Source organism: Harmonia axyridis, chromosome 6 (assembly GCF_914767665.1).
Source record: "Harmonia axyridis chromosome 6, icHarAxyr1.1, whole genome shotgun sequence".
NCBI lineage: Eukaryota > Metazoa > Arthropoda > Insecta > Coleoptera > Coccinellidae > Harmonia > Harmonia axyridis.
The window spans coordinates 15,159,253-15,175,022 of record NC_059506.1 but is presented as its reverse complement, the minus strand read 5'-3'; the positions used below and the strand labels follow the sequence as shown (position 1 = coordinate 15,175,022).

The window sequence follows — 15,770 nt, the reverse complement described above, 5'->3', positions numbered from 1 at the left end:
AATTCCCTACTATGAGTGGACCTTGACAAAATATCGATGTTAAAATCTCCCACCAATAAATAGGCGGCTAATGGTTGCGTATTGGGCCTGTAAATACAAATAATGAGAAGCTTACGGTTGCCGATGCAGAGCTGTGCAGCAGTACACTCAATGACATTACAGATACTCAATGATTTAAAATCTGACCTACTAGTACAAACATGCTTGTCCTTACTGTATATGGCAACTCCACCATGTTTGCCTCTCTGTCTACAATAACTTGATATTAAACTATAACCATTCAAATGATATGCACCTAGTTCCTCTTCACATTTCCAGTGTTCCGTTATAGCAACGATATCGGCACTCTCCTGATCAGCCATCAACTGCAGCCCATCTAAAGCATTCCCCAGAGACTGTACATTTTGCAAAATAAGAGAGAAATTTAAGGTATTCTGTTCTCTCGTTGGTTCCTGAAAAAATTTGGTGAGAAAGAAGAGAAAGAAGAATTATCTTAGAATCTCTATCGAAAAGGCAGATCATGTAAGTGCAAAAAAGACCGATACCCAGAAGAAAAAACTGTTTTTCCTTCTCCAACACAAAATCCCACCTAAACAAACATCCAACCCCCCTGTACTGATACACAATCTCTCCGATACCCCCATCGATCAAACCACTCGAGAGCTTCTATCTGAAGGATTCAATTTTTGTATCACCCCACACAAACTATCGACCGAAACTATCATTACTCAGGTGGAATCCGCCATATCGCACCTCCTCCCAACCGAAGCCGAGGAAACACGTCAGGACATTGCCAGCACCCTAAGGAGAGCCAAACTTCCTCCATCAAACATCTCACGTTCTGAAAGAATATGCCTCAGAAATCTCCATAATAATACCGATATCATTGCCCTTCCAGCCGACAACGGTGAAGCTACGGTTATTCTCAACACTTCTGACTACGTAGAGAAGATGTCATCCCTCCTGAAGTCTTCAGAATACAAAACCACCCCGCAGGACCCTACAACCTATCTAGAAAAGAAAACCAAAGCTCTCATCACTGCCTCGAAGCTTCCGATAGAAATCTTCTCGAATCCCTCGAATTTACGGATTGCCTAAAGTTCACAAACCGGACATCCCTCTTCGTCCAATCGTCAGTGCCTTTGGATCCCCAACTCATCATCTTGCTAAATACTTAGCTTCTACACTTCAACCACTAGCTGAAGAATCATCATCGCTTGTAAAGAATTCTTTCCACTTCATCGAAACCTTAAGAACGTATCAAATCCATGAGTCAGACATTCTTGTCAGTTTTGACGTCGTATCTCTCTTCACCAATATTCCACTCAAAGAGTCCCTTGAAATACTGGAGACCAAACATCGCATACCCCAGGATACATTGACCCTTATAAACCATTGCATGTCGAACACGTACTTCCCCTTTCAAGGTAGGTGAGGGGAGCACCCAAGGGATCTCCACTTTCTCCAGCCATCGCTGATATTTACATGGAAGATTTTGAAACCAACGCCATCGAATCGTTCCACCTAAAACCTACTTGCTGGCTTCGATATGTGGACGATGTCTTCGTCATATGGACACATGGACCCGAAACTCTCCAAGACTTCTTCGATCATCTGAATAATATAAATATCCATATCAAATTCACTATGGAAGTTGAAACCAACAACTCACTCCCTTTTCTTGATGTCCTCGTAGCGAAATCCAATGATTCCTTCACACACACGATTTACAGAAAACCAACCCACACAAACCGCTACCTGAATGCAAATTCACTCCATCAGCCGTCTCAAATCAACTCCGTATGGAACTCCTTAATCCATAGATCCATAAAGCTGACAGATAACCCACACATTCAAAAAGAAATCAACATCCTTCAAACCGCCCTACAACAGAATGGCTACAACAGTCAACAAGTTCAGAAAGCCATCAACCGACATCAGACCCATACACAACAGCCCAAAAATCCTCCAGAAAATTTCCCTCATAAAGCTTTTCTACCTTTTATCAAAGGTGTCACTGACAAAATCAGTCGCATACTACGAAAACAGGATATAAAAACAGTTTTCACAGCCGATAACAAAATTTCCAAATTTCTTCGAACACCAAAGGATAAGATCGATAACGAGTCTCAAGGAGTATACGAGATACCATTTTCCGCATGTCCTAGAACATACATAGGACAAACCAACAGACGTATAACTAACAGAATATATGAGCACCAACTTGCAATACGCCAAGGAGATCCAACATCTGCCTTATTCAAACACTACTCTGAAACAGGACATAACGTTGATTTTGAGGGATGTAAGACCATCCTCTGCAGAGAGAACCCTCACATGTAGGATAATCCGTGAAGCACTCGAGATCGAAAAACGACCAATTGTCTCAACAAACGGGATGACGGTCAAAGATTACCCAACACTTGGAAACCTTTTATTTCCCGTCTCATGGTAACATATCGATCGATAACTCAGCCCCCGACAACAACCCGATCGACAGTTCAGCTTCATACCACCCGTACCAGGCTCCCAGTTGCCACCCGTTCGATAACAACCCGATCGATGACTCGAAGTCACGTGACATCACCATCGGTTCCTGCACAATCGATAACAACTCGATCGACAACAAACCGATCGAAAACAACTCGATCTATAACTACTCGATCGATGACAGCTCGATCAATGACTGGAGGCTGCCCAACAACTGCGCAACCTCCATCACGTGGGTCACCTCCTTCTACTATGAATACAGGACCTCTCGTGGTTAACGTTCAGTTGCCTCGAGGGACGAAAGATAACCACACCTACGAGAATACTCTTGTTGATGATACCTGGGGAGTAGGCAGATTGAGACCCCGGCGTAAAGTCAACCCTCACATGTAGGATAATCCGTGAAGCACTCGAGATCGAAAAACGACCCAATTGTCTCAACAAACGGGATGACGGTCAAAGATTACCCAACACTTGGAAACCTTTTATTTCCCGTCTCATGGTAACACATCGATCGATAACTCAGCCCCCGACAACAACCCGATCGACAGTTCAGCTTCATACCACCCGTACCAGGCTCCCAGTTGCCACCCGTTCGATAACAACCCGATCGATGACTCGAAGTCACGTGACATCACCATCGGTTCCTGCACAATCGATAACAACTCGATCGACAACAAACCGATCGAAAACAACTCGATCTATAACTACTCGATCGATGACAGCTCGATCAATGACTGGAGGCTGCCCAACAACTGCGCAACCTCCATCACGTGGGTCACCTCCTTCTACTATGAATACAGGACCTCTCTATTCTTTACTCAAAGACCTGAGAGCCGAGATATCGATTGTCCCTGGACCATAGACAAAGGAGAAAGATCATTTCTCTATGCTCTGGAGTAACCTCATATCTGTTCTCTTAAAATTATAAATTCATTTCAATTCAACAAATAGAAATGAACTGGCAATTAGATCTCGATCCCTCAACTAACTCTAAGATATACATGCATTTATATAAAAATGTAAAAAATGCAGAAGATATTGTAAAAAAATTGATTGAAGGAAAACTAAAATGCAGTGCAATAAAGCCTAGTCTTATAGTCGATCCGTTTCAAGTAGTAGTGGCAGCTAACAAAGCATCAACAGCAAAAGAATTCAAAACGAAAACAGTTTACTCTGAAATTCTCTTCAATCTGTCTATATCCAAAAATATAACGGCCAGTTTAAAAACTTTCGGAGCGAGTGACGGTGACAAGGACTTACTCATAGTATTAATAAACAAAATTAATGAAGCTGCAGAAACTATTGATTTTATAAACGGTGAAGAAGTAAATGTGAAAAGAATCAGTGAATTAACTGACGTCAATTTAGTGAAAAAAAATTATAAAATAGGAGAAGAAGAGTTCCAAAATAATGATTTATTAGATTCTGTTGTTAGCCGAATTGCAATAAAGTAAGAAATTATTAGTTGATTTCTAATGGATGTGATTTTTCTTTCTTTGTGAATTCCCTTCTAAAATGAATAGTCTCATTACTGACATCTTTCTAGGTACCTACTCTACTCATTAATTTTACTGTTCATAAGTCTTCAAAATTAAAATATTTTTATTCAATAGTATTCCTTGTATACTTAATACAAGTTATATAATGCCCACATGTATCCACTTCACAGTAACTTCAATTCTCTTCACCAAATACTTGTGAAAAAAACAGCTAATTTAACATCAAAAAATTTAATTCAAGTTACTACTTAAAAGTTTGAAGGTAATTTTGAATTATGAAATTGAGCCAAAAGATTACCATTTTACTCAAGAAAAAACAATAACAAATACTTTCTCGACCAGTCAATTTTACAGGAAGATTGGAATCAATGAAACAAATCCACGTTAGTATCAAAATTATATTTTACTCCTCCACGAACATAGTGATAGATAATGAGTATATTGCGTAAAACCTAGTGTTTAAGCTTGAATGGAATTATTCAATGAAATTTATAACAAATAAAGAATATATATTTGATATAGTAAAAACTGTACAATAGAAAATTAATCAATGTTCTGCAAGTCATTGATATTATGAAGTCTTTATTTCTGATCCACAAGTGCAATTGGTAACTAGTGGCAATTAAGCCTAAAATACTATACAAAATAATTCTTGACAATTTAAACATTCGAGAAGTTTACAATAAGAATTTCAACTGGAGAAATTTATCCTGAAATCAGTGGTGAATGGAAAATATAATATTAAAAATTAGTTTTTCTGAATTGAGACTCTGAACTTAAAATTGACAAATTCATCATGCAGGAATGGGAAATATATCTAATATACATTATTGGTGATTAAATAAAATAAATTTTGTAAGCTGCTGTCGAACAGATTGACCTTGTATTTTTGAGTACATTTTTTCGCAAGATTGAAAACCCTAGTTTTGAAATAGGCTTTTACTATCTCCTTGATCAATAGAAATCCATTATTAACACCCACAGGGGATGATTCATAAAAATGGTCATCTAATTCAGGAAATAAATTAGTCATCAGTGGGTAATAATGTTAAGCATTGGCAGTGATAAAAGCATTAAGAAATTTGTTTTCAGCAGGAACTCTATTATCCGTCACACTCAAAGTTTTTTATGGCTATCTCAATTCCTCTGCAGATCTTCGTAAAACCGCATGATGGTATGTTTAATCCATACTGCATATTTTCAACGAGGAAGAAGGGTGGAAATCAATTCTTCCTACAGCTTTCATCTACAATTCCCTTAATTTGTCATCCTTTGGAAAACTGTAGCAAAAGCCTTTCAAAAGTTCTCATGAACTGTAAACATGTTGGGTTGTTGTTCCACCCATTTTTGTTCCTGAAATAGAACAATAATAATTATTACAAAATTTTTCTTGGGAAGGGGTTTGTCTCACTATGTGTGGATCTGTGAACTGAAGAAAGAACTGGAAGCAGTGTGAGTAGTGTGACCATCTTTCAAAAAGCGAATCTACTACCACAGACAGTAATCTGTGGTTAGTAATCTGTGCTACTACGAGGATGATAGAAATCTACTATCAGCTTTGCGCATGCGCATATCCATATTTGTAGGTATTTATCAATGATATTTAAAACTGACAAAATACTGATTCAAATATAAAATAAATAAATAACGGGTTTATTCATAGCATTATAACATAATGTGAATTTATGTATCATAACATATTATTGGCCCCTATACATTCAAAAGTGTAAAAATAATATCTAAAAAATATACACATATTAAAATATATACAAAAATACAACATATAATAAAAAATATATATAGTATAGTTAGAAAATCAATAAAATAACGTTGTCTACCTAAAATTGAAAAAAGTACATACCTATATTTATCTCAGAAAGTTTCATATTTTCATAAAGTGTATTTTTATTCATCATATTCAACTTTTCTGAATCTGGAGTAAATTCGCTACATTCACCAGCTTCCTTTAATCCTTCTTTAGAATCGAAGCAACATTTATGTTCATGAATCTATTCCTATCTTTTGTTTTTATTCTATTGATTTCGGAAAATATTCTTTCGCATTTAACATTAGGCAATGGCAAACATAGCATTTGCTTGGCAAATTTCGAAATGTGCGAATATTTTTCGATGTTGGCTGAGCCAGAGTTTTGGTGGTTTCAAATTTTTAAACTCATTGCGAATAGTGCCATCTAGTATCTAACAGACAAACAAATCAGAAATCTACTATGAAAAATTTATCTACCATGGGTGGCCCGAAATCTACTACAATAGTAGATTTCTACTATAGATGGTCACACTGACTGGAAGGGACCTGTAGGTTAAGATTCATAGAATACCTGGTGTGTGTGTTGATTTTGATTCGATTTTATAGCCCAATCATATTAGGTAAAAAAAGGGGTCAACCTCGGAATGAAAGATAATAAGCTGCAAATTGGTATGAACCTTTGTTTTGTCATTCTAAATGTTCTCTCAAAAGTCACAATCGTTATCGTGTCCGCGTCTCAAGATATTCAAGGTCAAAGGTCACAAAAATCGGTTTTTCGCGAATATCTGGCTTCCTATCGGTTAAATGAGATTTGCATTTATTATAAAAGTTGTAGGCTATAAAATTCCCTACAACTTTTGTTTAAACTTTTTTTTCATACGACCAACCGTTTTGAAGGTAGAGCGCGAAGAGTGCACATCGTACAGTCATATACGGCCTAATGCAAGGTCAAGCGTGAGTTATGGTTATCAGTACGTTATAAAGTCAATTATTTACTTGGAAATTATAATTATTAAACAATGCCTTTTATTTATGTACTAACTATTAATTATTTATATTTAATTAAAGTAAGTAACTTGATTATTTATATATAATTATTCATATTTAACTATTTAAGTATAAAATATAAATCTGAGGACAACATTAATCATTTCCGCTACACGCAATTCATCAAATTTACAAAACTAAATAAACCTGTACAACTGTCAACACTTCCACCAACAAGTGTAGCAGCTCATCAACACATAAAACGTGTCTACTACCAGATTCAAACGTGGTTAGGGAAGGACTTAGAACCTCAAGAATGGGGCTGGATGCTTGAAAATGAAATCCTGGAGCCCATACGAACGTTATTACCTCCAGCACCAGCCGAACTACTAAACGTAATATTTTGCAATTGCAAAAATGGTTGTGGTTCCCGCTGTGGATGCAGAAAATCAGGGCTACAATGTTCTTTAGCTTGCGGCCAGTGCAACGGACAAGCTTGCCTCAACGCTTCACTGTATCCAAGTAATCCCGATGAAGAAAATACATATGATCCCGATATTCTGGAAGGTTTGGAGATGAACATGACAGATAATGAGGATGATGACAATGAATCGAACATTTTTGAGCGACAAGAAGAAGAAGACGACGAAGAAGAAGATAATTAGCTTCCATTTCCAATTTCATTACAATTAAAATCAACAAAGATACTTTTGATATTTGAACTCACATTTTGATAAATGTATATTATGCCGTATTTAATAATAAATAAAAATATGTGTAAAATATATACTCTTACTATCATTTTAACTTGAAATAAAACTAAAATATATAATCCAGAATTAATAATATTTTATACTTAAATAGTTAAATATGAATAATTATATATAAATAATCAAGTTACTTACTTTAATTAAATATAAATAATTAATAGTTAGTACATAAATAATAGGCATTGTTTAATAATTATAATTTCCAAGTAAATAATTGACTTTATAACGTACTGATAACCATAACTCACGCTTGACCTTGCATTAGGCCGTATATGACTGTACGATGTGCACTCTTCGCGCTCTACCTTCAAAACGGTTGGTTGTATGAAAAAAAAGTTCAAACAAAAGTTGTAGGGAATTTTATAGCCTACAACTTTTATAATAAATGCAAATCTCATTTAACCGATAGGAAGCCAGATATTCGCGAAAAACCGATTTTTGTGACCTTTGACCTTGAATATCTTGAGACGCGGACACGATAACGATTGTGACTTTTGAGACAACATTTAGAATGACAAAACAAAGGTTCATACCAATTTGCAGCTTATTATCTTTCATTCCGAGGTGAAAGCCCTAATATGACTGGGCTATTAAGCGCGTTCGGTTATTACCACGGACCGCTCGGACTTGGATTATATCTGTCTTTAATGTTTGTTTATTTATAAAAATTAACATTTCGTCGTAGTTTGTATTGAAAAATTTCAATACCTACCTTGTTATACTTCTATAATTGGATTTAAATAAAATTATGGGTATGGTATGCAGATAACAAATGAATAGGGGGTGTGCATATTTTTGGAATGAGATATCTGGTGGTGACTGGGCAAAATCATTAGTAAGACTTTGGAGACAGGTAATTTTTTTCGTGTAATTATATAAAGTATTGTGCTTGTGCAGTTTTTTCAGGAGCGATGGACATTCAAGCTATAGATATGAAGAAAAAGGTCAAGCTTTTTAAAAATCTGGCCATGTTTACAACATATGAAGCGGATTGGTTTCATTACTTCTAAATTAATGAGACAAATTTCACGGAATTTACCACCTTATAATATCGAAATTATGTAAGAAAGTTGTATGAAGCAGAAGAAATTTATTCCTTCAAGGGTACCGACTGGGACATCAGCAAGTCCCAGAAGTATTTTATAAATGTCCCGTTCAGCAATAAATATTCCGGCATGGAATTAATTGGGAATATAAAGCCAGATCAGTGTATTCAAGGTACTATATCTATATTTGTGTTAGCTTATTAGTGTATTATCATACAAAAGTTTCAGAGAAAAAAATACCATATTCGGGAAAAGGACTTGCAGTTTGTCAGTCGGACCCAATGCATGTTGCTTTTCTGGATAGAGTTATAGAATGAGGAGTCAGTGCAATTATTGAAAATCAAATGTCCATTCATTGGCAAGTTTCTAGTTAGTTATAAACATAATTTTTATAATTGATTATAATTTCAGGTCAAACTATTTCTGTATGATTGGGAGTGAAATTATTAGGAGTTTAGAGCTTGATGTAATTAATAATCTGGCATTAGTTCAGAACACATTTATTGAAATTAGCGGTAATCATAGACAAATAAAGAGAAGACTGACAACTGCGTATTCGTTTGAAATGTTGATGCTAGCGACCCGAGGGCCAGGGTTTGGAACTAATGTATCGCTATTTCCCACAAAAACATATTTCATCCTTATCTACTGAAAATGATGAAATGTTTTAGGCGTAAATTCCAACCTCTCTTTTGTGTTTCAGTTCTGTTGTCTATAGGCCGCTACAAGGACTCATCGTCCTTCATAAGCTAGTTCGTCTATTCACCGCTAGATGAACCAATTGTCTTCTATAATCTAGTTCATCTAACTGCCGCTAGATGGACTAATCGATTTGTTGTAGGCATGTTTGAAAAAGAGTTACACAGGGTGAACTCTAACAGGTTTTTTTACTTATCCGAATTGATCATTTCACGTTACCCTTCAATTATACAGTCCCAACAAAATATTACAAATGCTAAAGTATTGAATATTTTTAGGAATACTACAGAAAGTTGCATATCCATTTTTATTTATTTATTAAGAGATAACTCAATTTACATAAAATGTTATAAATTTATATGACTAGGTTACTTAAAACTTCTCATATTGATAACTATTTATCGAATTATATTATTGCTTGACTAATGAATCGTCAAAAATAATGAGAATTCAATTGAAAATATTTCACTTATGAAATGTATTTATTTTGAAAATATATTCGGCATATTATACGACTATTCTAAAATAATTAAAATGTAATAGAGAAGTATCATCAGTGTGCCCTGAAAAAAAATATATAGAATTTCAGAGTACATGTCCAAATATTTCTGAGGAATTTTTCCAATATTGTGTAAAGGTACCTTAGATTTGAAGACAATGTATCTTTGGCACAATTCTTGTGAAATGCCAAATAAAACAGATAATGTCACATATTATGAAAGATCACATTTCAATTTTGTTAAAACTAAAATAATACGCTGCTTGATTGTTAAACGATGTGATCTTTGATCACAGTAAATAGATTGTACTGCTTCTACTATTGTACCTAATAGTTTCATATTAGTGAAACCAATAAAACTGTTTAGAGCACTAGGTATCTGTTTTTATCAGGTCACACAAAGAAGATACTTAAGGAGTATTCACTTGCACTTCGAAATCCTTGGAAGTTTTAGGCCCATTATAATCAGGCTGACCCTGAAGAAGCGGTAATAGACCTTGTGCAGCTTCGATTTCATCTTGGGAAGTAGATTGTAGAGCAGGTTCGATTTCTTCACAAGAGCATTCTTCAGCAATAAGTTTTTCTTTGTTGATATTTCTTTGATTCAATCTTTCAGATCTACTACTAGAACATTCAGGTTCTTCCTTTGTGGTAGTGGATCCAACAGGAAGATTTCTGGAAGGCACAGCAGTCTTTTTCAAACATTCTTCCTGAGTAGAACTGGAATCTGTAAACGATTATTATTATTATTATTATTATCCCCATAAATATAATCTAAAATTTCATGTGCTATCAGTGCTTACCTCGATAAAAATAATCATCAAAGATAAAATGCAGGAAACATATTTTCATATTTCTTGTCATTGGTTTATCGATTTTGAATGTCAGTTGCCAAGCTTTTTGTCGATCCATCAGCACTTTACTCCCCAATTTCCCTTCCACCCAAACACGATATTTATTACCGGTTTGAGGGAAAGCATGGAACTTGATATCTGAACTTTTTTTCCAGGAAAAACACTGAGTAACTGAACAAAAGCGATTCGAACGACTCATAACTATTGAAATGATTTAAAATAAATATAAATATTTGTAGAATATCACACAAAAACAAAGCAGAATGCAAGGACCTCAAAGGAATGAAAAGGACTGACCCGACTGACTGCAAGAACCATGTCAACATTTCTAGTTACTCTAATTGTCACCAGGTCACCATAAAAAAAACATGATGCATGCACTCGTCAATTTTTTTTCTACATTCATGCAGAAAGCAAAACTTTATTGAACTATATTTAGTGGAAAAAGAAGTTCTTTATTGCACTAGTGCAATAAAGTTTTTATTGCACTCATCTGTCATTCTACTTCAACGTGCTGTCATCATGACAAACAAATATTTCAGCCTGAAGGAAATAACGATGTACAGTTACCAAGTACTAGTTCGTTTACAGCAGTAACAAATCAAGAAGTGGATTTAAAAAGTACTTCACTACGAAATATTCATATTGAAAATTACACCAATTGTTCATTCACTTTCAACACTGAGGGTAAAAATAAAGTTTGACTTAAATTGTTCGTAACGTTTTAGTTCCTGTTTCAATGCAAATCGATATTAATAATCAAGTATTCAAGTTGTGCTTTTCATTTTCCTACACCTAGTGCCGCACCTCAATAAATCATTTTTTGCTTTTTGCATGAACGTAGAAAAAATGTTGTATGCAACTCGTGCAATAAACATTCACTTTTTGCACTTGTTGCTTAAATAACTATAATGCAATGACAGTCGACCAAATTGAGAATATCAGTTTTATTTCGTGGCGGCGCCACAATGTCATACCTGTCATTTCGATCTTTTTTCCTTTGATTTTGATTGGATACATTAATTAAAACCCGATCCTGGCCAATCAAAGGCGATATGTAACCGAGTATGATCGTGCAAAGTCGTGAAACAAAACACAAAAAGTTTACTAGAATGAATTCAAATATTTGAAATAGAGAGAGAGTTTATTGGTGTTAATTAGTATTACAATTGCTTACACAGGTCATAACTATAATGAGAGATAAACATTAAGGTACATAATGGCACAAAACTCATAAATAACAAGAATCTTAATTTGTTGATAGCGCTACCTACATTTGACATAACGAAGCTGTAAGGATCTAAAACGATAACAAACTGGTTCTCGTAATTAATCTATAATTAAGATATAGAGAACTATATTTAATAGACACTTTTGAGTATTAATTAATAATATATTAATACTGAATTATATTATAATAGATTATAAAGACGGTTAATAGCTTGGTATATATCTTATCTGCTCTTTGTCTAAAACAGAACTGACATACCATCATCAACCATAGACTAGCTTTTCTCTGTGTGCACACATGTCCGATTGAGGTTGCCAACCTAACGAAGTATGCTGCCACACTGGGCCAGCATTACTTACGTTAACACCCCCTCCCAATCTGAGAATCGGACAACTTACTATTTACCAAAATAGGTAAAACTTAAACTATATATGTTTCGTTCTAACTGACTTTTTCTTAAAACTAGACTTAACGATATATACTGAATATTATATACAATAATAATAACATAGATTACACATTTTTCAGATATGCTGGATATATACACTTATACAGTTTTTCAAATACTTATATCTAACTGGATTGTCAGTAGAACTCAACCAAGGGCAGTCATTGCTGCTGACGAGCAGAGGTTTCTCAAAGCGAACCATACTTACAAACTTGTTTTGAGTGTTTTTGCTTCCAGGGACCGAAGACCCTTCTCGCACTTACTCAACATGATTATGTTGTACATACATAACCAACAGGATAATTAGTGACATTTTCTTACGAAAAATATACACTTAACATGAGTTTATTACCTACTTCCAGGGACCGAAGACCCTTCTGCAGATAAACTCAACAAACATGATTATATCATAAAGACATAAGCAACAGGATTATTAGTATCATTTTCTTTCGAAAAATACTTTTAACATAAGTTTATACTTACTTCCAGGGACCAAAGACCCTTCAGCACATAAACTCAACAAACATGATTATATCATAAAGACATAACCAACAGGATAATAAGTGTCATTTTCTTACGAAAATTAGACTTAACATGAGTTTACACCTACTTCCAGGGACCGAAGACCCTTCTGCAGATAAACTCAACAAACATGATTATATCATAAAGACATAACCAACAGGATAATAAGTGTCATTTTCTTACGAAAATTAGACCTAACATGAGTTTATACCTACTTCCAGGGACCGAAGACCCTTCTGCAGATAAACTCAACAAACATGATTTGAACATTAATCAACACATCGTACATGTAAAATGTATGATCAATGACTCAACTGAACAAGATTAGTATTTATGGCCAGGTGTGACCTACCTGTATACCATAAGGGGCGCATCTCTCATCGCCAGGGACCGAAGACCCTTCTAATTTGAGACACTTGCATTTGTCAAAATTACTTCTCCAGGGACCGAAGACCCTTCTCGATTTAATTGAGACAAACGCCAACAAATAAACAACTGCAACAATACAGTATACTAACAATTGCATGCATAACTTAGGTACGACTCAGATATTCACAAGTAACTAGATGGTCACGTAAACTACGAAACTTTACTACAGGCAAAGGTTTCGTGAGTATGTCTGCTATCTGATCGTTTGTATTTATTTTTAATATATTGACTTTCTTCTCATGTACATGTTGACGAATGAGAAGATATCTACGTTCAATATATTTCAGTCGACTCTTACTTGTACTAGTCAGACAATTTTGTCTGGCTGCCTCATTGTCTTCATATACAGGTATAGGAAAACAAACTATACTAACAGACTCTTCTAGCAACTGTGCTAGAAACAGAGCTTCATTCACCGCATGTGTTAATGCAATAAATTCTGCTTCGGCTGAACTTTGAGCAATTGTAGCTTGAAGTTTCGAGCACCATACAACTGGATTACCAAAGGCATAGATCACAAAGCCAGTGGTTGATTTTTGACTAATTTTGTCACCAGCAAAATCCGCATCACAGTAACAAGAGAGACTTGGTGAACCATTAGTGTATTTCAGGCCTAATTCAGGAGTTCCTTTTAGATACCTAAATACTCTCTTCACCAACGTCCAATGATACTGTTGTGGATTTGACTGAAATCTGGCAAGATAACTTACCGCAAACGAAATATCAGGTCTAGTGAACAAACTTAAATACAACAAGGAGCCTATCGCTTTCTTGTACGGAAAATTAGCTTCATTTGTACTTTCAGAAGCTTTGTGCTTCCCTTGAGGTACCAATGGAGTATCAACCGAATTTGAGTTTTCCATGCGAAACTCTTTCAACATATTCTTTACAAACTGAGTTTGATGAAGAAACAAATGGTTTTCAGTTCTTGTTATTTCTAAACCAAGGAACTTTGTTGGAAAACCAAACTGTTTTACATCAAATTTAGATTTTAATAGGTCGACGGTATCTTGAATTAGTTCAACACTATTTCCAGTTACTATTAAGTCGTCTACATATATTAAAATCAGAACAATTTTGTCTTCTTTCTTTTTCATGTACAAACAAGGTTCACGAAGATTTGGTTCAAAACCACATTTTTGTAAGTATTTATCGATAGTTACAAACCAACATTTTGGTGCAATTGCCAGCCCATACAGAGCTTTCCGTAACTTACAGACAAATTTCGTTTTATCGGTATTTACACCTTCAGGTATAGCTACATACTTAATCCTATCAATATCTCCATGTAAGAAAGCTGTCTTAACATCGAGTTGTTCAATGTGCCAATTCTTAGTAACCGATAAAGCAAAGATTAATTTAACTACTGACAGGGCAGGTGTGGGCGACGCTGTTTCTTCAGGATTATACTTTTCAGTGTCTCTACACCCTACAACAACCAGGCGAGCTTTAAAACTACCATCCTGTTTTATATTAAAGACCCATTTTAATGGAATGACTTTCATACTAGACTCTTTTACTACAATATCCCATACAGAGTGTTGCTTTATTGAAATTAGTTCAGACTCAATTGCTTTTAACCATTTACTGCTATTCAGGCAAGTAATGGCTTCATGATAAGTTTGAGGTACGTTACTGGTACTATAGATCTCATCTTCAAAACTAAAGCCAAACTTATCTAATATACATGAGTTTACACTGATTTCTGGTAAAGCTACTTCTTCACTAAACTGACTATTAAACTGTGAAATCTCTTCAAATTCTATTGGATTTGTATTCTGACTATTTTCTAATTGAGAGATTTCTTCTATTTCTATATCATTAACAATCTGTTCATTAACATTTACCAACTGATTAGTATTATGACTCACTGAATGTGTTGGTGATTCAACAGGAGCAAACTCATTTGAATTATCTATTGTCTCATATACTGAAGTAACTACTAGTTCATTCCCCTCAACTATCAAATCGCTTTTACAAGATTTAAAGTTTAATTTTTCATCAAACAATACATTACATGAGGTAACTGTTTTATGTGATATAGGATCATACAATAAATATCCTGTATCAGTGTACCCTACAAGATACATTGTGCTTGAACGTGGATTCAACTTTCTACCTTTAGGTATATTTTCAATTTTTACTTCAGCCTTTGAACCAAATATTTTAATATTTTGGAGATTTGCTTGTTTTCCAAACAACTTTTCATATGGAGTTAAAAAATCAACAGAACAATGAGGTGTGCGATTATATAAGTAACATGCTGTTGAAAACGCAAAGCCCCAGAAAGTAATAGGAAAACCAGAATCAAATATTAAAGCTCTAGTTTTTTCTTGAAGAGTTCTATTGAACCTTTCAGCTGTCCCATTATGTTCATGCTGATAGGGTTCCGCTAACTGTAATTCTAGCCCAAATTTATTCAACACTGTTTGACTTTCTGCACTAATGAACTCTGTACCATTATCACATCTCAATTTACTAAACTGACCCGGTCCTGGGAGGATTGATTGTAAAAATTGCAACCCT

General features: G+C 34.9%; 1 protein-coding gene and 2 long non-coding RNA genes across 3 annotated transcripts; 2 read left to right on the top strand and 1 right to left on the bottom strand.

The window, feature by feature from the left end:
- Positions 1 to 3,350: 3,350 nt before the first annotated feature.
- On the top strand, positions 3,351 to 3,978 carry LOC123682052 (EKC/KEOPS complex subunit TPRKB-like). The gene has a single exon (XM_045620442.1). It carries the CDS (start codon positions 3,447 to 3,449, stop codon positions 3,945 to 3,947), a length of 501 nt encoding a protein of 166 aa, XP_045476398.1. The 5' UTR covers positions 3,351 to 3,446; the 3' UTR covers positions 3,948 to 3,978.
- A 398-nt stretch (positions 3,979 to 4,376) lies between these two features.
- Positions 4,377 to 7,935, bottom strand: LOC123681975. The gene is made up of 2 exons (XR_006747744.1): positions 5,404 to 7,935; positions 4,377 to 5,345 (listed from the first exon to the last, which is right to left on the bottom strand). It is a non-coding gene; the product is annotated as an uncharacterized LOC123681975 (long non-coding RNA).
- A 4-nt stretch (positions 7,936 to 7,939) lies between these two features.
- On the top strand, positions 7,940 to 9,414 carry LOC123681976. The gene is made up of 3 exons (XR_006747745.1): positions 7,940 to 8,369; positions 8,414 to 8,734; positions 8,791 to 9,414. It is a non-coding gene; the product is annotated as an uncharacterized LOC123681976 (long non-coding RNA).
- The last annotated feature ends 6,356 nt before the right edge of the window (positions 9,415 to 15,770 follow it).